At 40.7% G+C, this 22,277-nt stretch overlaps 1 protein-coding gene across 1 annotated transcript; it reads right to left on the minus strand.

Moving 5' to 3' along the window:
• Positions 1-225: 225 nt before the first annotated feature.
• Positions 226-22,105, minus strand: LOC130538295 (vasoactive intestinal polypeptide receptor 1-like). Its single transcript, XM_057055673.1, has 13 exons — positions 17,903-22,105; positions 17,205-17,313; positions 9,016-9,123; positions 7,835-7,935; positions 6,664-6,761; positions 5,919-6,051; positions 4,793-4,946; positions 3,752-3,812; positions 3,609-3,678; positions 3,399-3,493; positions 2,342-2,471; positions 2,071-2,112; positions 226-1,115 (listed from the first exon to the last, which is right to left on the minus strand). Exons 1-13 carry the CDS (start codon positions 17,972-17,974, stop codon positions 969-971), a joined length of 1,320 nt encoding a protein of 439 aa, XP_056911653.1. The 5' UTR covers positions 17,975-22,105; the 3' UTR covers positions 226-968.
• Between the last annotated feature and the right edge of the window lie 172 nt (positions 22,106-22,277).

Raw genomic sequence — 22,277 nt, forward strand, 5'->3', positions numbered from 1 at the left:
TTTTTTTAATTGGAAAAATTTTGCTTTTTAAAACAAGACTCTTGATATGAAAGAAAATGAAACCTCTGCAGACTCATTCATGCTGGAAATGATATAGTCAGGCACAATTTCCCTTTTTCATCCTCGAATTCATTATATAATTAATTATATAATTCATTAATTCATTTGGAATTTGTTTTTATCACATATGCACACACTTTGTGGATGATAAAGCATGAAAGTTAGTTTACAAATCATAGATGATTCTTTATTTTCCCAGCAACAGAGCACTTTTACAATAGCAATACCTTATTTTCAATATGAAAGAGTGCACATTATCCCAGCTTGATGTCACACTCCTTTATCAGCTTACTGGAAACACTGCTAATTAACAATTTTTACTTTTTTTGACTGTTTTAAAACATAATTGCAACAAGTAAGCCACAAAATTAGATTGTTACAGAAAAAAAAGCACAATGGAGGAACAATTCATGTTCCAAATACAGTGTTTTCAAATGGCACAGTAAAACTGTTAAAAAAGACTTACTAAAAATGTGATTGCTTTTTACAACAAACTCTGTTTAGCGACACACACTCACACCCCGGATCTTCATTTCTCATTTCTTGGCCCAATAGGCTGCTCAGAACATTACGATGGAGCCTGGTGCCTCCGATCCAATCCAACTATATTTCAGATAAATCAGCCAATGTTTCCACAGACGGCTCCATTTTATCATTCAACATTCACACAAATGTGGTCGAAGCGCTGACAGTTGTGCCTCTGTGCCTCCCAGGCACCTACAGTTGTGCGCTCTTCCTTCTGTCGTCGCCATGGCTGAAGATGTTTTCCTGTTTGCCCAGCCCACAGACTGTCCGTCTTTCCTGTGGCTGACAGTTAATGAATGCTAGCCACAGTCCGTTGGCATCTTTGTTGCCCATCAAGAACCATCTCTGACAGTACCACATCATTCTGTCATCCTCTCTAAATGTCACACCGAGGAGATGTTGGCACTTGAAGGAGGCTGACCAAACCACTCGCGGGCTCTACTCGTGACCTGAGTGATACTCCGCTTGGCCTGGGTGGGATGGTTTTGATTGCGGCATTTCCGGAGCCATCTTCGTAGCTCAGTTTGGACCTGCGGATGAATGCACAGAGGGTATAATTAATGAATTTCACATCACATTTTCAGGATGTGAGAGAATATGAAAATGTAGGTGAGGGAGGTCGTTCCATGGAATGCATTCCCACATTGGGCTGTGTTTGTGGTCGCCATCACAACTGTGAAGCATCTCAAACCAGCCACAAAGTGGCATCTTTTACGCAACAGTTCACATCTGGTCATCTTCCATCGCTGCCCTTTTGGTGATTCCCTTCCTCTAACAGGAACCATTCCTACTTCCAGTTGTGTAAACTTACAGACAAAGAGGCAACTTACCGCAAACATTTTCCTGGATTCCATAGTTTATTTCTGAGACATAGAGCGGATTAATGTTGTGAATGTTAAGTTGTCCTCTTTAAAACTTGATTCCAGTCCTGAACCTCTGTCTGACCCTGTCGCGTTGCTTAACATTAAGAAATTGGTGAGATCTATCGATTTTAACGCTTTACACTCTAAATTTTCTTCAAGAAAAAGCCATGGAATGCATGGATTTTACTTCAGCTGGGTATTGTAGTCCACAGAATGTTTACTCAGTAGCGTTGCCACTTTCATAAAACCGCAAACATGACTCATTACAAAGAAAGTTATTAATTTCCTGTTCCACATTATCAAATAATGTCAAAAGTAGCCTGAAAATCATGTAATGGGATAATTTATCCTCTCCGAGAACACTTGTGGTAGTGGAAAGGCTTATCCATCATCCTCCTCAGCACAGCCCAACCCTCGCTAGTGATGTTATTTCTTTCGTAGTTTTTCTGCTTCTCTCCCCCCCTTCTGTATTCATCTACAGGTATTGTGGGATTCTGTAAAGCGCCTAGAAACAATTTGGTTGTAAAAGACGCTATATAAATAAAGATTGATTGATTGAAATTTATATCCAATGCATGTGACACGTTTTAAAGCACAGAGCATCACATTCTTAATTTCTTACCTCTCCGTTCATGAAACAGTAGAGCAGCGCCACCACGAAACCCTGCAGGAGACACATCACACTCAACAGTGTGCAGGGAGGCCAAGTCGGTTAGTTCTTCATATTAGATCAGCAATAATGGGAGCATAGAAGAGATTTTTTTGGCAGTGAAGATGTAAACAGGTGTGTAGCTCCGCCATTACACCACAACGTTTTATGGCTTTCACTAATTAACTGACCTAAAACAAATAAGGCTTAACTATTTTTGTCAACTGGGTGCAACATACAGCACCTGGAAGGAGCCCAGCCCCAACTCGATGTACAGTCTGGCCGTGACGCCGGTGTTCTCAGGCAGGAAGGCGAACACTGTGTAGTGCATCCCAAACAAGGGAATAAGGAACAGGGTTGATTTAGCCAACCTCCTGACGAGAAAGCAAAGAACAAAAGGCAAGATTACAAATCAGAAGCTAAAAATATAAATTACGATGATTTAAACCCAAACAGCTGCACCTGCATTGATGTAACCGCTGTACTCAAGAATAATCTGCCTTTCTTTCACAAATGATCCAGCAGATCAAATTGCCTTAACATTAAAATACTGCAAATTCTCACATAAATGCTTGAAACTCTTGAAAACTTGCTGAACTGGATGAGCAATCCTTTCGCTTGGACTGGATCTATTTCTGGCCGCAGTTGCTATTTTTACGCGCCAATCTCACTTAAAACGTCGTCTTAAATAGGATCTGTGCCGAACAGATGTCAAAAGGAAGGAAGTAAAGCGGAACCTCTGGGCTCCAAGGAATATTTCAACTTCTTCCATCAATGTTTTAGCGTATTTCACCAAATCCTTTTCCCATTTCTCTCTAAAGACACCTTTCTGGAGTTAAAATGTGCACTATAGCAATTTACCTCAACATGCAAGAAAACACAGGTCCGTTTGAAGCTAGCGTTACCATGCTAATCCAAAATCCTTCCCCTTGGTCCTTATGCAAGGCTGAGAGAGCAAGGAACAAAGATGTAGTGGGACCTCCACCTGATAGAGGAGTCACAGGGGTCCAGTGGTGGATTGTGTGCAGATGTTGTGCCTTCATCGACTGATGTCAAGTGTTCCTTTTATCCATCATAATCATCTGATCTCTTCAGATGTTCAGCACGCTGCTGGGAGAGAACTTCCAGTCTCATTATCACCTCTGAAGCTTTAGTTTCTGGAGTGCGCCATCAAAGAGCAATTACTTCCACTAAATATAACTGAGGAAGCATCTAAAAGGGCATTTTACAGGTGCAAGGACCCTCTGGGGTGTGAGTTGTTAAAATGGAAATCATTGTACGTGTTAAAGGAGTTAACTTACATATAATGGCCGGTGTCGTGGTTTCCAGCCATGGCTGAGGATTTGAGCTTCTGAACCAGAATTCTGATCACGTTGATGAAAATTAAAATGTTGACCTGCAGTGAAATATGTACACTCACAAACGGAACCAGCCATTTTCAACAGGGGTGTAATCAGATATAAAGCTGGACCGAGTGATATATGAAGGGGGCGGGGCTTAATCCTTCTCACCAGCAGCGAGACTGTGATTGGCCCTTTGATTATCCACCAAATAGCGACGTTGTCTGTATCGTCCCAGCAGCTGCAAAAGTCATAAAAGTTTCAGTCAGAGGAGCGAGCGGGTTACAACAGGAACACGTTGTATCCACGCATACCTTCTGTTATCGTAGATGAATCTTGTCAACACCCAAAGTACAAGAACTGCTGATGGGAGGCCTAAAGGTCAGAGTAGGGGTAAAATGTCAATATATGCTTTTATTGTCAGGCATTATCCTATCCCTCATCTGCTGATGAAAATGTTATCTTTGTCACTGGGAATTACTGGTTGCTGTTTACATAATCATTTACAGTCATTGAGGATAATGATGGAGTTAACCGTCCCAGATTCTTTCTGATGGGGTTTTAATTACTGTTACTGCACATTGTTATTATTTTCTGCCTCACAAACTCCCGATGTGACTTCTCACAACTCTCTCCTCCAACTATTTTCTTACTTTTATTAATGCTGAAGTGAGAATGTTGGAATTATTGTAGTTTTGTATTGGTAATATCAGGTATTATTGCAGCTGACACCATTAGTAGGCAGAAAAAAAAACACACCCATTTCTGAGGGTTTTTTTTCTTAGTTTTTGCTGACCATTTTTGAGGGTCTAAAAAAGATGGTAATGCCCTTCGAGGCAAATGATGTTTTTGATTATATTTTCGCTCTAAATAAATGTAATGATTCCATAAAATAATAGTCTTCAATTCCTTGAATTGCTAATGCATTATGCCTTTTAAATGATCAAACTGCAGTAACAAGACATGAAATGGGATTGTTATGCACACTTCATCTTCCCTGGCTCTTCTAACCCTTCTCTGAGACCCCCACTGGTTGTAGAAAGAAGATGGAACTGTTCAGGCTGACGGCGATATGTGTTATAGTTCATACGGAAGCACCATATCAAGTTAACATGAGCCAACATGCTTAGGTACAGAGATGGGGAAAAATTGTAATGCTTTTCCCCAGCAGGGCTATTATTTTTCAAATACATACACGCCGAGAGCAGGGAAAAAAGCAAAGCCAAATAGATCACGACAAAACCATTTTGTCAGCCCGCAGCCTCCACGCTGTGTGTCACAAGGGTTTTACGCTATCATGACATTGTGTGTCGGATGCTTTCTCTCGCGTGACCTATTCGGACGGCCATGCTCACCCCATCCAATCAAAATGTACCACCAGAAGTACTTCCTCTGGGACACGAACGTCAAGGCGAGCAGAGTCTGCAGGTACATGCCCTCCACCAGCAACCAGAAATAATTTGCCAGGATGCTGAACTGGAAGAAAGCCACGGCTGACTTACAGGCTGTCTGCAGGGGACACATCACAGAGCCTGGTTTTGTTTGGACATGAGCAGCTGAAAACGCATTTTCTCATTTATTACCTGGCGTCTGTGCAGAAGAAATACAAAACAAGAAAATATTTAGTCCGAATGCACAAATGAAAATTCCCCTATACTCAGCCACATCTGTGTTATTCTTTCTGCACTGACACCCTCTCAAATGCCCTAGTTGCACCCAGGTGTCGAAAAAAAGCAGTGATTAATGCATCTAAAGCCTTGTTGGATCCAGAAAATCACACAAATGCTTGTCATTTAAAGTTAGAACAGACGACAGCAATACTGGAGTCTAGGTATTTCCACTTCCTGTGCCTGTACCTCCATTGAACCCTGAGCCCCTCTACTAAACTATAGCTCTGACCTGTGCCATGCCCCCCTCTCCCTCTTAGTCTCTTTATCCCCAGCAGCATTATCCCAGGTATAATCGCTGTGCACTGACCTGCCGTCCTCTGGCCCCACTGACCTGCTCAGCTCCAATTTTCAGAGCTCATTGTAAAGGTATTTTCCTGATGTATGTCTGTTCTCTCCTCCATCTGTCCTCCTCCTTCTTTACCCAGCAGGAGGGTCCCATGTATGAGCTTGGCCCTGCTCAAGGTTTCTTCCTATTAAAAGGGTGTTTTTTGGTGCCACTGTTGCTTGTCAGGCCATGGGTTTCTGTAAAGCACCTATAGGCAATTTTGATTCTAACAGATGCTATAAATAAACACGAATTGCATTGAAATGAATTGAATCCCTCCCTACTTTGCCATAGCTAGCCTAATTTAATGTTTTATCAATATTTCTCCTTTCAACGCCCACTGTTCTAGTCACACCAGGAAAATCACTCCAAATATTTCATCTATTTTCATCTGCTCTGCTGTTTCCCTCCTGTCTGTTTCTGTTCTTTGTTAACTCAACCACACGCAGCATGACGGCAACATCATTGACCAACTGGCATACTCACGGTCGACATAGAGCAATGGTCCAGACTCTCGTCTGCAAATAGCACAGTGTCTTTAATGAAGACGGCACTTGCTCTCAGGATGAAGGAGGAGAAGAGGTTGACGTGGATGTAGTTTCTCGTGCACCGAAACTTTCTGCCGATCGGGACGAGCCCACACAATGAAGGAAAACGGTTGTTACAAACAGGGACGTTATAGTCTTACAGCTGCACGAGGGTGAAAATTGGCTTTTGATTATTGACCTTTGACTGACAACATTTTTTGCGAACCCACCACTGATCACAGCTCTGTGTAAGAATCCCACAATGCAATTTTCAGGGACAAGATTTGTAATGGAGTGAAGGGTGTGTAGGCAGTAAAATCAAAACAATGACATAAAACATGTGCATGTCACTTCAGGGCCCTTTGATAAACTGAGTGATGGATTGTACTGTCTATTTTTAACCCACCATGATCTTCTGTAATACCAGAGAAATGCTGATTTTTTTGGCAGTTTCCTGGGCTCTCATGCTATAAAAGCATCACCGAGTATAAACAGTGTGCGTCACCTCACCTAGTATAAACAGTGTGCTTCACCTCACCTATATACAGTATGTGCACAATCATTGTGGGAGAGTTGCAAAAGTAATTTTACACATTTTATTATGAGTTTTGGAGGAGGTCCTGCTGTTGGGGAAATGGTTGGGAGGTGAGTCTGTTTGAGTCTGAGTCTGATACACTCTTCACTAAAATAGATTCTAGACCTACCTGAAGGCCGTAAACACCACAATAGCTGTTATGAGGGTGATGAGCGAGGTGGCGTAGCCCACGGTGTAGATCTGTCTGAAGGTAGCGAGGTAGCTCGTCTGGGAAGAGAGACATAGAGGTAAAAGAGAGAGTGAGTTTGATGTATACATCTTACAAATTCTAAACTTGACTCTATGCTTTGGTTGACAGGTTTGCTTTTATTATTAGAAACAATAATTAGGGTTGGGGTGAGGGTTGGCCCTGTTCTCATGCAGTTTCACATTTGTTTCCTCATATCTATTTCCTCATATCTATAGCGACTATTAGAAATTACGCTTTAAAATTTGCCTAAAAATGCAGATTGTTGTATTCATAAAGTGGCTTGAAGCTACCGGTCCACCAGAGTGTAGACAATCCTCCATTTATATCAAGTTGTTCACTCTCAGGTGAATCTAGTGGCTAGTGCCCAATATGCCATTTGAAGCGTGAACACCCTCCTTCCCTTTGGATGGAACCAACATATTTCCTCATACCAATGAGGTAATGGGATGGCAAAAACCTAGATTTGATAGAGCTGAAGAAATTTTCACTTTTTATCCTGAGTTGAAGACTTGTGCAAAAAAAACTGCTCAGACATCCACCATTTCTTTGCTCTCAGATGCAGAGAGAAGGTAACATTGATTCTGTGCTGGCCTTGGTTGGGTGCAGCTAATGAACATGGTCACGGATGCACCTGAGCCCGTCATTCTTCAGGGAATGACAAGAATGCAACAGAAAGGCAAAGGAGTAGTAGTTTATGTGACCTCAGAAAGTGTGTTCATCAGCCAATTAGCTTTCTCTATAGTAGCTTCCTCATGTCACTTAACTTGGTTCCTGTTATACCAGTTAGCACCCTATGGCACTCATGTCTAATTGCTTCCTTCTTGCCTCAAATCAGCTTGTCTTCTATTCTGTCTTTCAGCATTGTGTTTGTCTGTATATCTGATCGTGTTGCCTTTTGCTGTCCTGAACTTAATAACACATAGTTTGAGCTCTGCCCTTGGAGACAGGAAGATTTACCAACATGGTATAAAGCCAACAACTAACAAATCTTAGAAGAAAACATTTCTGGAATAGAAATAGGAAAATTTGAGGGGAGGGGAGAAATGAAGGCTAAATCGCTAATAGGCATAATTCCTCAGTGTCTCTGTACCTCAGACTCGGGCTCACTGTCGTTTCTGACTGCACAGGCCCTCTGGTAAGGTGGATACAGCTCGGACCAGCCGTCAGCCGTACAGTTCCTGTACACAAACCCTAACATGGGAGCAGACAGCCCAATTCAGACATGTCAATCAGCAACTGCAAAAATTTTCTACTTTACATACTGACAGTTGGGAAGGGTCTGTTTTTGTTGACCTTTTGAGACAACATAAATGCACAATTACGGTCTATTCTGAGTGACAAATTCAAAACTTTCCAGTCCATGCTGTGAATCACATTGCAAAACTCAAGTTTTCCACACTGTCAAGCTTGATGCATTCTGAAATCTTGAGGATTAGCTCAGTTGGACACTTGACCAACATCTCCTTTCTCATGTCATTTTGCTCCATTAGTGCTCTCATTCAGAAATATTTCATGCTCTCTTGTCCCCACATGGGGCATCAGACCTTTGGGCCCTTTAACATCCATCTGGAAGCAGCGGGTGTCAGAGAAAAAGGCCGTAATTCGGGAGCCGTTCCCCTGTGCATTTGGTGGGCTGTACAAGTAAATGTCAAGTCAATTTTAATCAGAACTCAAAATCGCAGATAACAATGCTCCGGCGAGCTTCATAATGTGAACACTGCACAAGCCATCTGAGCGTGAAGATGCAGCAATCCAAACAAGGCCTAAAAAAGCTGCGTATACTGTAGAGCAAACTGCAATTTAAATTATAATAAGACACGATTCAATCAAGAAAATGAGGAAAGGCCAATTACTACCTAATGTTCCAGGCCATATCTTCCCTAATGGCTGCGTCATAATGATAGTCCTATTAAGGCAGCAAAACAGCCCCTTGTTTGTTAGGCTCAATTCTAACATGAGCAACTATTTAAGCCAAAAAAATAAAACGAAAGAGTCTGACATAGTGTCAGACTGTGTCCTGTGAATCCTGCATACCGGAGTGACGAACAGAAACTTGTCACAGAATAAAATATATTCTTGGCAACAAAACCCGCATGAAAAATCCATGGAGGTGCTCTTTAATCAGGCTGACTCCGGCTTGCATTTCTGTTGCAGATTACACAGCACAGACACACAAGCAGCTGTGCAGCAGAAGATGCGACTTCTGTGTGATCATCTGTGGGAGCTGAAAGAAAAAACGAGGTGTTTGGAGATCAGGCCCAGAACAGAAACCTTGATTGCTGGAGAAATCCTGGAGAACCTCAGCGCAGGACACGTTGACGACCTGGCCGACTTCGGCCCATGGCCAGCATCTGATATTGTCCCACAGTGTCGTGCAGCCTGCAGACAAAGAGGAGCCAGAGCTGAAATGTTGTCAAATGATTAAGAAAAGCAATAAGATGAGGACTTTTTCTTTTTTTAATCAGTTGTGACTGTGCGACACATCAAACTGGGGAATTAGCACCGGTGGTTGGATGACGGCACTTTGAAGAGAAAGCACTGTCATCACTATATGACAGCGTTTTCTGGAAGTGTGTGATACGTTTGCATAAAACAACCGCGCATCTGTCATATAACACAGGGTATTTGCAGTAAGATCATGCTCTAAAAATATGGCTTGACGCATTACCCTAACTATAAGCATTGAGAGTTTTATGTCATTTGTACATGTTTCTCAAAGTTAATGGAATTGAACAACATAAACAATGTTTGGGACTCAGTAGATTACTTCAACTGTATCCTCAAATGATCAATTTTAAGCCTATTATTGTTAGAATACAATGTTTTTCACTGCATATCACAAGCACAAAAGACAAACTACTTACTTTTTCAAAGTTTAAGGATCATGTCATGCAATAAAAGGTGTGTGGCGAAAGCTTTTGCCGAGTGCTTCTTGATAAACCCGTTGGGTTTATTGGCATTTGTATTCAAGCAGTGTTGATTGGGAGGGGGTCACAAAGGTGAACAAGTGGATGTTATTTGGCACATTAGTCACTGTGATAAGCCTGGTGCACGTGTGTGTGTGTGTGTGTGTGTGTGTGCGTGCATGCGCGTGTGTGTATCATCTACATCCATATGGGTGAATGTCAGCAGGAGTGATGAGCTGGACTCCAAAAGAAAAAACAAAACTGATGGCATTTTCTATCCATCCCCCAGGCTGACGTGAGACTAAAAATAAACGTGGGATACAGTTTCAGGGGGGAAACTAGTCACTAGATAAATAAATAAAGGAGTGGAACTCTGCAGAGACTTCCAGCAGCAGATTTGTTAATGGCACAGTTTTGATTCACTTATGTTCCAAAATTGGTCATCAAACTAGCGTTTTGTCAGAAATGGAGATGCTTTCAGCATGTTTGAGCACCAGGCTATTATGAAGATTTTCATCTCTGTTCTTTTCCTGCACCAGATATAGAAATTCTTTCCTTTCCACTCAGACTCCTGAGCCTCTGGCAGGCGTCTATAATCCTACCGACCACCTCCCACAACAATACCAACTGTTTTCATCCAATTCGCATAGCCATCGGATGTTGCACCACTACCCCTTTCACACAGTGTGCACTTCAATTGGCTTGCCCAGCCTTACCTAAATATTAATTTTTATCTGTTTTACACCATTTTCTTTGGAATTTATTGTGGACAGTGAAGAAATATCACAATTTGCACAATTGTTGCAACTCCTGGTACTTTTACATGCTGCTTTGAAATTGTTAACTCTTCATCTATTTTCATATTTCTCTCTGAAACGATTTCATTGTACAGGAAATATGTTCCTACCGTGCATATTATGATAAGCAATTTTTACCTATTGTTGGAATTAAACTCGAGTGAGTGAGAGAATAATCTGACGAGAGGACTTGCAAACAATCGATCATGTGATGTCTGTTTTTCCTTTCTTTCAGCTTTTGTCTCGAGCAAAAATGAAGAAACGAACCCATTATCATCTCCTTTCCCATGCCAGTCAAGTACAGTATGCTGATTTCTCCCCAGAACCTGGGAGGGAGACGGTCAGTGTCTCTTCTGCTCATGTCAGGCTGACTCAGACTGATGCTCCAGGAGGAGCAGAGGGGGTCGAAGCGCACCTCTGTCATTTCAGTCAGTGTCTGCTCACTGACTTAGATCTGAAGGGAGGTGCTGTATGATGCTGGGCTTTTACACTTAGCAACTCCAAACATGCAACCTAATTTTTCACTGTTCAGTGACTTTCTAGCCTTGGAAAAGGTTACGTTTTTGCATCGTTTGGTTTCCTATTAGTAGAGCAGCAAATGTAGTTCAGAAGAAATGTTACTATTTCATTCTCTATACATTTATGATCTGGGCCTATAAAACATTAGAGTTTAGTTAAACTCATACATGATGCTCCTGGAAAATATTGTCAAACCATCTGATATTTGAAATATTCTAGCACTGTCATGACATGAAAGTTTTATAACTAATTAGATATATCTGAGTGTGTGTGTGTGTGTGTGTGGGGGGGGGGGGGGGGGGGGCGATAGATAGATGTGATAGCGGAGCACAATAGTGTGAAATTAGAGTCTGAAATATTTAAAGCTTTATTGGAGACTACAAAATGTCCATTGCAAGACATGACAGGTCTGGATGCAAGGGAACTTGTTCCCAGAATAGAATAGTAAAGTATAGAAAACTGATTTCTACAATGTGTTTCTACACAATTTCTGCAAGAAATTATCCATCAATATGTGTTTGTATAATATTCACTTATAATGTGGCTAATCCCACACACATCTGGAAAATAAACAACCTTTTATCTACTAGTAAACCTGAGGCTCTCGCTGTTGTAAATGCTCCCTGAGTCTGACAAATACAAAGTGTTCTTTTTTCTCTGTTGTGGGTTTTCACACTAGCCTATAATTAATCAAAGTAAATGTGGGGGAATAAAACAGTAGAATCTAAACACCCCCCTGTCACACTGGAGAAAGCCAAGGAAATCCATCATGGCCAGAATGATTGAAAGGCTCGAAAATAAAGGATGCACAGAGGAGCTAGTCATTAATTCCCTTGCAGGCACTTGTTAAGATAATATTTCCTCATACAAGAATGAATAGCCATGCTGATGGCACTCACATAGTTTGGATTATTTGAACCTGAGCTGGGATGGAGGAAAATGCACTGTTTGGCCAAGAATCTGTGGTCAGACAGGCCGGTGGAGGTTGTAAATAAGCAGGCATGCTGTCAATTATCTGCATGAGGTAACAACATAGACAGTGGAGGAGGTGTAGAAATGCTACAAATGTTTGTTACATAAAATTTAACCACATTAAAAAAAAAGTTTGATTCCTTTATACCTCTGCACTAGATAGCAGTAGAGTTTTAACTATTAATTAATTTGATCCATGTCATTGTCATTGGATGACTGTTCCAGCTTGATGAAGATTTCTGTTTTGCGATGCCTTCAGTTGTCGTTCCACCGATTCTCCACCGCCCTATATACAGTAGGACCTCTACTTACGAACGTCTCTACATGCAAAATTTTCAGGTTATGAAGCATCTCAACGGGAAAATATTTCCTCTAGAAATTTCAGGATACGAAGGTCACAAATATGCTACCGCTGCTATTCGCAGCTCGCGGAGCTTAGCGAACACAAACTTGCCTGTAGCTGCTCTGCCATTGGCTATCGCCTAGCATTTTCCTGTCATCCCATTGGCTAGGAGGGACGTCAATATGTAGTTTGTGTGTATCCCAGCGTCGTCTTCGTTTTTATTTTATTTATTGTGGGTGTTTGTATGTTTGTCCATTAGATGGCGGTGTTAACGTTCGTTGCTAGTAATGACGGCTAATGTAAGATTAGCCTGTAATAAAGTTCATTTTGTTCCTGGAGAAGCCTTGCACCGAATTTCTACATTTATTGTGCGGTAATCTAATTGTAACATGTATTTGTTACATGTTTTGATGCATTTTTATGAGTAATAAAAAAAATTATGTCCGAATTTTGGGGGGCTTGGAACGGATTAGGGCATTTACATGGAAAACGCGTCTCTATTTACGTAATTTTCAGGTTACGAAACAACTTCTGGAACAAATTAAATTCGTAAGTAGAGGTCCCACTGTACTGGTTCCCTGCTGCTGAGAGGTAGCGTGCAGCATGGCTGGAACTATTCCCACTGCACTGCAGTGATGATTGGAACAGAGAGATGGGGGACTTATTACAGACCGCAGATTTGAGGCATTTGTGGTTCAAATTTTGTTGAGAATTTAAGTGCGAAAGGTAGCAAAAGGCCTTCCACAATGTCAAGTCCTAGTTCTGAGGGGCAGGTTACACTGAGGGGCATCCGATTGAACTGTAACATTTGGAGATGCAGATATAGAGTCTAGATGAGCTCTCCAAAGTGACAGCTCCTTTAACCCCTTGAAATCAGTTTACATTTAGACTTAAAACCTACCTCTTTGAAAAAGTTTATTATCACTAATTCTGTAGTTGCAGTTATTATCCTAGACAGACAAATTATCATACTTAGAGGGTCGTCTAATTATTAGATTAATATCTTAGTCATGCTGCTATATGCTGAGGCTGCCGGGGTCCAGAAACATGATCACCTAACAGGCCTCTGTCACCCCACTGTGTCATGGCTCCCTCTCCCTCTCCCCTCCTCTCCTCTCCTCTCCTCTCCTCTCCTCTCCTCTCCTCTCCTCTCCTCTCCTCCTCACCAAGAAGATCAGTGATGTTATTTCTTGTGTAGTTTTTCTGCTTCTCCCCCCCCCCCTTCTGTATTCATCTACAGGTATCGCCGCCCTCATAGCGGTATACTGACCTACTGACTTCCGACCCCGCTGACCCACTCAACTTGACTCTACCGGCAGCTTATTTTAATTAATATAATGATTTCTATGTTCTCTACCTATTCTCTCCACTACCTGTCCTCTCTCCTCTCCTCCCTCTCTACCCAGCCGGCCATCATCCGGAGGGGTCCAGTTACATGAGTCTGGTCCTGCTCAAGGTTTCTTCCTGTTAAAGGTGAGTTTTTCCTTGCCACTGTTGCTTGTTGGGGTTCAGGCCCTGGGATTCTGTTTTGATTCTAACAGACGATTAATTGATTGATTGATTGATTGATTGATTGATTGATTGATTGATTGATTGATTGATTGATTGATTGATTGATTGATTGATTGATCCACTCTTGCATCTGTCTGATGATAAGTTACTTTATTTAGTGATGTACACTTTCTATTAGCAAAATAGCAAGAAGAAAACATATAAATTACTGAACGGAATTGCAATGCATTCTGGTTCCAAATAGACAAGTCAAGTCCTTTTAAACAAGCCACGTTTTCGGCTGATCCTACCCCCCAGACAGAGGGACAAATGTTCAGCAATTTTTATTTAAAAATGAAACTCTTAAGTTTGCATTTAGAGATGGAATAATTCCCATAAGAGAGCTGCCTTGGAGATGTTTAAGAGCAGTTTTGTGAATTTGGGTCACACCAGCAGTGAGACAGTGACAACTGTGATGTACTGAAAAGATTTTGTCTTTTTTTGCCTGAGATTAGGGGGGGGGAAGCCACAGCTGCTGTGCATGTGCTACCTGAAAGCAACCATATCCAGCAACAAAAGAAAAATGATTTATGGAAACTTAAATTGGTTCAGCAGGACTGAATCATTGTGTTTGGGTCTGAGCGTGACACTGTTTGAACTACCATGTGACGGAGTCTTTGTCTCCTTTATGTGTTTTCTTTTTCACGACTGTGGCTGATTTATTTGAAATATCATTTGATTTCCTGCCAGTTTCTGAAAAAGCAGTTATAAACGTGTCCAATGTATGTATTTTTGGATGGATAATTATTCTGAATTGTGTAACTACTGCCTGCTGCCTTTCATTCTTTTTTATGTTGTTTTTTGTCTGAACAACTGAATGAACATGCTGAGCTCTGAAAAAACAAACAACATTTTAGCTGTTAATTAAATATGAAAAACAACAAAAACAGCCTTCAGTTAGAACCACAGCCCAGACAAGCTGCATCAATGTGGCCAGCTGCCAACTAACACAGCAATCAGCAGCCTGACATTTACGTCATTGGCCATGACCACTGACTATCTTGAATTTAAATTCTGCACAGCACGATTTCAGAACTACTGCATAATTACTTGTGACCTGCGTGGTTGGTCTCGCAAAAGACTAATCCATCAAAAGGTTCTTTTATCTATCGCTCTCTCTCTCTCTCTCTCCCCAAAAAGATTAAATAAATACAAATTTGTTGTTCTGATGAATATAAGTTTGATCTGGATTCAGGTGTTGAGATCAGACCAGTATATAACCAGGATAAGCATTCTTTTCTTTTTTAAATCAAATTTGAAACAATAATTCATATGATTATGTCTTAGGTGTGGATAGGGTTTGTATTTTCTGCAGATTGTTTTATTATTCATGTATGCAGATGCATTATTTCATTTATTACCTAGTAAGACCCTACAATAAGACCCTGCACCTGGATGGATGGAAACTGACCTATTACCCAGGTCTGTGTAGATGTGGGTCTGGGGTTTGAGTCTAAAATCCAATTTGGAGTTCCACATCCTAAAATTTATTTGAAGTCTCTGTGCTTCGCCTGTGTCTGTAAACTGATGTTTTAAGGAACGGCATGTAAGGAATTTATTTAAAATTTTGGTTTGTGGCTCCGCCCCTCCACCAATCTACCAATCACAAGTCAGTAGGTTTTGGACATCCAGGTTGCCAAGTTACCATCGAACTTCTGCTATGAACTTTTCAAATCAAAAATGTCTGACGTTACAAACCCTCAAAGGCCTAGTTATACTCGTTATAGTTAACCAAAATGAAAGAGAGACAAGAATTTGAATTTGCTAATTTTCTCCTGGCAAGGTAAGATTCAGCTGTTTGTCTGAATTAATTTTACCTATTGTAGGCACGTAGATGCTCTGCAGTCGAATAATGTCAAGCATGTTCATTCTTAGTACATTAGCATGTATGCAAGAGGGTTATGGAATCAATAAATAATCATTTGAAAAATAAAACAGGTATTCATTGCTAAAATCAGCAACGCCCGTTTCCCGTAATGCTGAGACAATGTAGATAAACTTTAGCACGGCCTTTATGGCAGTTTGAAATGTAAGTTATACAGTACAGCGTTCAAATATAGATGTCCTTGCTGGATCTGGCAACTTAATGGGCAACCTCAACTCTGTGGGGAGGCGGAGGGATACCACGCTCCACAGTAGTTTTGATTGTGGTTGCAGTACCAGCTTTGGCCACAAACTTACGTAATGCTCCTCTGACTTGAGCTGGCATCATCTTGTGATTTACATGTTCTTGGCTTAAAAAATACTCTGTGGTTCTGATATCTGATGTGGTGCTGCTATCTTAAAGTTCATTCAGCAAGATGTGAGGCTGCTGCAGCTTCGCATTGATCTCTTACAGAAGTGAGATTAGAGCCAACTGGTGGGGAAAAAACGGAATGTTTCCAGTGGGCTAATAACATGGAATGAACAACAGCATTTAAGTGGCTCTAATTTCCTTATAATTGTTTTGGATTTCAAAACAACTTCAAGATTCAAGATTTACTTTATTCCTCCCCGTAGGGAAATTGAAGAAAACTTCAGTGTGTGGAACTCAGTGTGTTTTCTAAATTGGAATTTAAATTTTTTGGGCAAAAGTATCTGTTTAAACCCTCCAAACAATAAATGAAACTGTGTGTCGAACAGCAACGCCCTAAGTTCTGTTTAGTCACTGGTCTGCTTCATTTGAGTGATTTAAGGTGAGCTATGGATATTGATCATTGAATATCCATGGTGATTCTCTGTGGAATCTTTGCCTTTGTTCTCCGCCAGCTTTTGGTCAAATTAAACGGAATCCTTTTTCCTATGTTTACCGCTAGACGTATGACGACAAAGGAGGGTTTAAGATTACCACGCTGAGGAGTTGACGTCATTAACGTCAGCCTAGTCAATGACACGTGATGGCCCCATCTGCTGAATCCCATTGGTGTTTTGTTTAGATGTAGAAGCACTCCAAGGCAAATAGAGCGTGCAAACAAGATTGTGCCATCAATAAAAAGATGCAATACATAATCAGGATATAATGACATTTCAGCTACACCCTCCTGTTTGCAGATACTCGGCGATTAAAAGCGCTTAGGTATTGCTGGCTCTCCACGAATCTTTGTTTTATGCTTTATTCAAATCTACAGTTGTACTGCGGACCCTCTGAGATACTGGCATCTTGTCTATACCTTAAAAAGATCTTTGTAGTGGATGGGTGATAACACTTTGGTATCCACTATATAAAAGGGGCGGAAAATAGACTATTTTTCTAACCATATAATGATGGATTTCAACTCAATTTGTCAATTCAAAACTCAGTTGACTGAGCTTCTCAACACTTTTCCCTAGCGCCTCAAGATTGCCCAGTTATGCCTCAGATTGTTTCAGTGTGCAGCAGCGACGTCAACCCACCACTCTGGTTGGTCTGGTTTTGCGCTTCGCTTCTTCTCGTCTGTCTACACATCTCCTGAGCCCTCTGGTGTGCAGAAATGATGGCGCAGTCGGGATGGATTGCTTGAGCCTAAAAAACATGAATAAAACAAATCTGTCACCTGCAGTATAAAAGAGACACGCTTTTTTCTGCACGGTTGCTCGGAGGGGATGTGATGCGTGACTGGGTGCAGAAAAAAAAAAGTGGAGACCGAGACCAGCAGGCGTGTCTGCAAGGGTTCATCATAAACCTCTGGACTATAGCTTTTTACTGTATCTAGCTTTTTTATGGAAGGACACTTGTCAACATGACATGCAGGTCTTACCTGTGGTTTCTAAATGTTTGTTTCGCCTGAGCTTTTTCTTTGATTGTTGACAGATTAAGTGTAAGCTCTGTGCAAGTTGATTGTCATATTGATGTGTATATTGATGATCAATAATCAGCACCAGGGGATTATGGAGGACACCTGATGTGTGTTCCACAAAGCCGCTCACTGATGTTGCAAAAGAAATAACACTGAGCTTTAATTACAGTGGTTAACTTGTGATCATCCTATTTTAGCAGTTTGTGTGAATGCGGCGGCAAAAGTCCCAACTTCAGCTCCTCTTTAAACTCATTTCATTCAAAAATCAAAGGGGCTGATGCGGGAGAAACGGAGGTCTGCAAACATGCCACTTACTGTCGGTGTGTGCCACAGATGAAGGCAAAAGATGAGGACTGTGAATTTCTCCTGTCGTTCCAGGCAGCACATTTTTGAGGTCTTTCCTTTGTGGTCTTTCTATCGTGAGGAAGATGACGTGGACCTAAATTCTTGTTATTTGCTGTTCTTTACAGCCTGGGCATAGATGTCAACCTTCAACAGAGGAATCCTCGCGTCCCCCCTGCCAGCTAAAAAACTTGTGATGAGCTGCTGTCTCGCATCTTCTACCTCTCTCCCTCCCTCCCTCTCTCTCCCTCTCTCTCATTCTCACTGTCTCTCTCTCTTTCTTGTATGTTCTCATTCAGAGATGAGAATAAGCCGGGTTAGCATTAATATAGAGTATTCTACAAATATCAGTGATTGTCTTCAGCATGAGCTTTATTTGCACACATATGAAAGGCAATTTATAATAAAGGTTGTTTGTTAATTGGCATCAGTTGTTGAAAACATTATTGTGGTATTATTAGTGTTAAAGTAGACTGTTATGGCATGAAAAAATGTGCAACTTGCAAAGACAAAGAGGGGGAAAAAGCTGCTGATTAGACAATAAATGGTTTCAGAATCATCAACATATATGCTACATACATTACTGGTTTTGATCACAATGGCAGGTCCTCCACTGCCATGAAAAGTAGGATTGTCTTTCCTTATTAAATCCAGTAGCATAATGGCTACCTACCATATGTGAACAGCTGTCTTTCAAAGAGAATACATGACAGTGATTAATTTATGCATGTTATACCTGTGAGTTTAAAACCCCTCTAATTCTTTCATCTGACAGATGTTTTCTTTTCTTTTCACCACTAACATGGTTCATTCAATTTAGTAGATCAACAAAATTAGGCCCATTACAGAGAAAACCGTTTCTTCTTCTATATTGATCATTTGGTGCTTTAAGGCATCAATATGACCAGTGTATTCTGGTAAGAGCTTTAAGTCCCACCTGGATTGTCTTTATTGAAAGTCTGACGCCTCCACCTAAACAATGGATTGCAGACAATAAAGGTGCATCCAGTCTTTACAATCACCTCTGTTTGCAGACAATTATGTTAGCACTGGTTCATTTGACCATTCAGTTGAGCACTTGATTCCAGGTGAATATGCTTCCGTGGTACGCAGATCTTCTGACAGAGCTGACAGATTTCCCATCAGATGACCAATGAAACCCGCAAACAGAAGAAAACAATGCTTGTCACTGTCCCAATTATTAATGTAGAACTAGTGGAAAACAAATCTTGTATTAATGTGCTATCAGGTTTCACTCTCACATGAGCTTCCTACAAGAAAAAATCCAATTACCAAACGGACTAACAAAAGGTTTCTGTGTTAGTCAACAACAATCTGCTGATTGTTGTTGACTAACGGCTTATTTTTCAAGCATTATTTTTTTGTTTGCCTTCTTCGAATTGTTGGATTTCCTGTGGGAATTTCCATCCAATTCATGTGGAGCTAATGCAGTTCTGTCAAGCCCGGTGTTTTACCTGCTTCAAATATTGAATGGTTAGCTCAAAACCAGGCAGCTGCAACCACAGATTATTTCCCCATTTTCTTATAGTTTGTAACCCTGCCCCATCATCGGATGTTCCACTCGGCGATGTCGACATCTTGTCTATGAACTTGACAAAAAGATATTTGGATCAAATTTACCACCGAACCAATCTCGTAGTGTCAATGTCTGCGTCTCTTAACACATCATAAAATTGTTTTATTTCTTCTCAAGGACAGGGAGATTCTAAGTGTTTTAATTGATGGACTGTCATTCGTGATTGTGGTGCAGATAATTCCTTTTACGACTGGATCGATGTTTTGTCTGGGGGTCCCTGCAGTGGCTCATTGACTTCCAAGCATGAAATGATAATGGATCACTGAGGATTGGGTGTTTCTCCACTTTACCAAACAATGCCTTTGGGCATTTTTGGTTTGACAGAGAATCATTCACATCCGAACACTTTGACTGTGGGGAACTGTGATGAACATTTTTTGATACTGAGCAGACAATGAATCAGTTAAAAATAGGGAGGGGCACTGAGCCATCATTTAAAAATGGTAAATGATGCTCAAAGGTGCTAATGCAAGGCACTGTTTTCACAATTAATTATACAGTATTATCCTGCTTTAAATTTAGACAATGATAATTAGGTGTAAGTGCTGTGATGCCCTTTACAGATCTGCTTTGACAGACTTTTGGCAAAGAAAAAGTACATCCGGTCTTCCCGATTCCTTCATCCATAGCCCTGACGGCCAGAACAAGTGATGTCAGCTCAGCAACAAAAAGGTGTTGCTCAAGGATGAATGTCACCCATTTGTACCACATGTATTATTCCTGAGGCTCAGACACGGGTCAGGAGAAAACTCTCAGGCTGCAGAACAGTTTTGGATGTAACGTCTGTGACTGCCTCATTTAACAGCGAAAAGTTTTGCAGCATCGGCCCTTGTGACAACAGTATTTTATAATTCTGATGACATTATGCAATCGCTGGCCATGGATTTATTTGGTTTGACAGCTCCGCTTTAGCATCACGTTCAGTGGAGCAGACACTGATCGGAGAAGCCAAAGACTTGACAAACAGGCTCCCTTTAAAAAGTGCACGGACTGATGAGTATTTTCATTTTTCATGACTGAAGCTACTTTGGCCTGATATTATATCCTCCTCTGCAATATCTACAGATCCCAGCATATATATTGAACTATATGTAACTCACATATGTGGCATACATAATACAATAGTATTGCTACAGTAACATAACAGTTCTGTGAATAATAAAACTATCAGGGCAGGAAAATATTGAACTAGCACAAAAGAAGTAAATTGCTAAAAGAAAAAATGAAGCTTTTCCAGGGAATCAGTGAAATAGATCTGCTGTTGCACAAAGTAGTAAAAATCTGAATCTTCTTTCAGGTTCAGCACAAACCCTGTGGTAATTACAGGATGGGAAAACTGCACAGAGAACAACAATGGATCAAAATGTCCCCCTGTTATCTTCTTGCTGTGAGCCAGATGTGTTCACAAGTAAAACAGTCATTGTTACATTGTTTATGCACAAGAAAGCAGGTTAAACATTGTTTCTGGACATATCTTTCTGCACTCTAGTAATCTCACTATGCTAAATTGATGGACACATGGAGGAGGTCGCTAATCGAATTTCTCCCCTGGTCTTGGGAGCGAAGCTTAATTATTTTAAATGCATTAGTGACATGAAAAGGTGCTTCCAGCCTTGTTCGGTTGTGGAAAGGGGCATTCAAAGATGCTGAAGTCTCAGTCACGCACATTAGAAATCAACCCAAACACATAACCAAGAAAGTCTCATCCAAGAGAAATTAAATGAAGTAATCAGGTTTTTGTAATCCCCAGACCACTCAAGGTAAGAGATCTTAGCTGAGTGTTATTGGCGGTGTTATTGCAATGCCAGGTCTTCTATTTCAGTCCCATTAGTGTTTCTCAAACATAATTAGCATAGAACCATACTCACATAGGTTTGGCTACTTATGAATGCTCATTTCATAATTTCAACAAGAACACATTTTCAGAGAGGAGCTGAAAGTAGAGTTAAATTTATGCAGTAAAAATCATTGCGTTGATAATGTTATAGAAAAAGTGCCACCAGTGACAAAGAGGATACGCCATATTGTACAGTAAACCTAGATTAATTATTGATCAATTATTGATTGTCTGATTCATTAACACTGAATATTAAAAGTTGGAGCACGATGCAGTTGTTCTGCGGGTTAAATTAAAAAGTGACTTTTAAAACAAGGTGATAGTGCCAGAAACTGCCTTCATTGTGTACATATTTTCCTGTTAAAGGGGAGTTTTTCCTTGCCACTGTTGCTTGTCTGGGGTTAGGCCCTGGGATTTTGGAAAGCACCTTGAAACAATTTTGATTGTAAAAGATATATAAATAAAGATTGATTTGATTTGACATATCATCACATCTGTTTGGTGTGTTAGACTTAACAAAGCAGTAGAAAAAGCTAATGCCAAATAAGGTTGTAGTGCCCTATATAGCTCTAATACACACACACATATATCAATGCGTAGTAAAACCCAATACTTTGTAAACGCATTCACGAGTAATATGTCCGACAACACATTACCGGTACTTCTATTTCTGCGTCATTGCCCAAGGTTGTGAGGTACCTAAATTGGGACTCGGCGACAATCACGCGTTATTTTCTGTTTGCTAAGCATGACGGGAAACGGTGTACTTTGATAGGACTGGATGATACCATTTTAGGGTACGCTGTATACAGCAGCAATTATGTAAGTGCTATTATATTTATCATCTTGTACATAATATTAATATTCATATAACTCAAAATGTTGAAGGTATGGTTTTGTTGAACAAATTTTAT

This window comes from Takifugu flavidus, chromosome 15 (genome assembly GCF_003711565.1).
Source record: "Takifugu flavidus isolate HTHZ2018 chromosome 15, ASM371156v2, whole genome shotgun sequence".
NCBI lineage: Eukaryota > Metazoa > Chordata > Actinopteri > Tetraodontiformes > Tetraodontidae > Takifugu > Takifugu flavidus.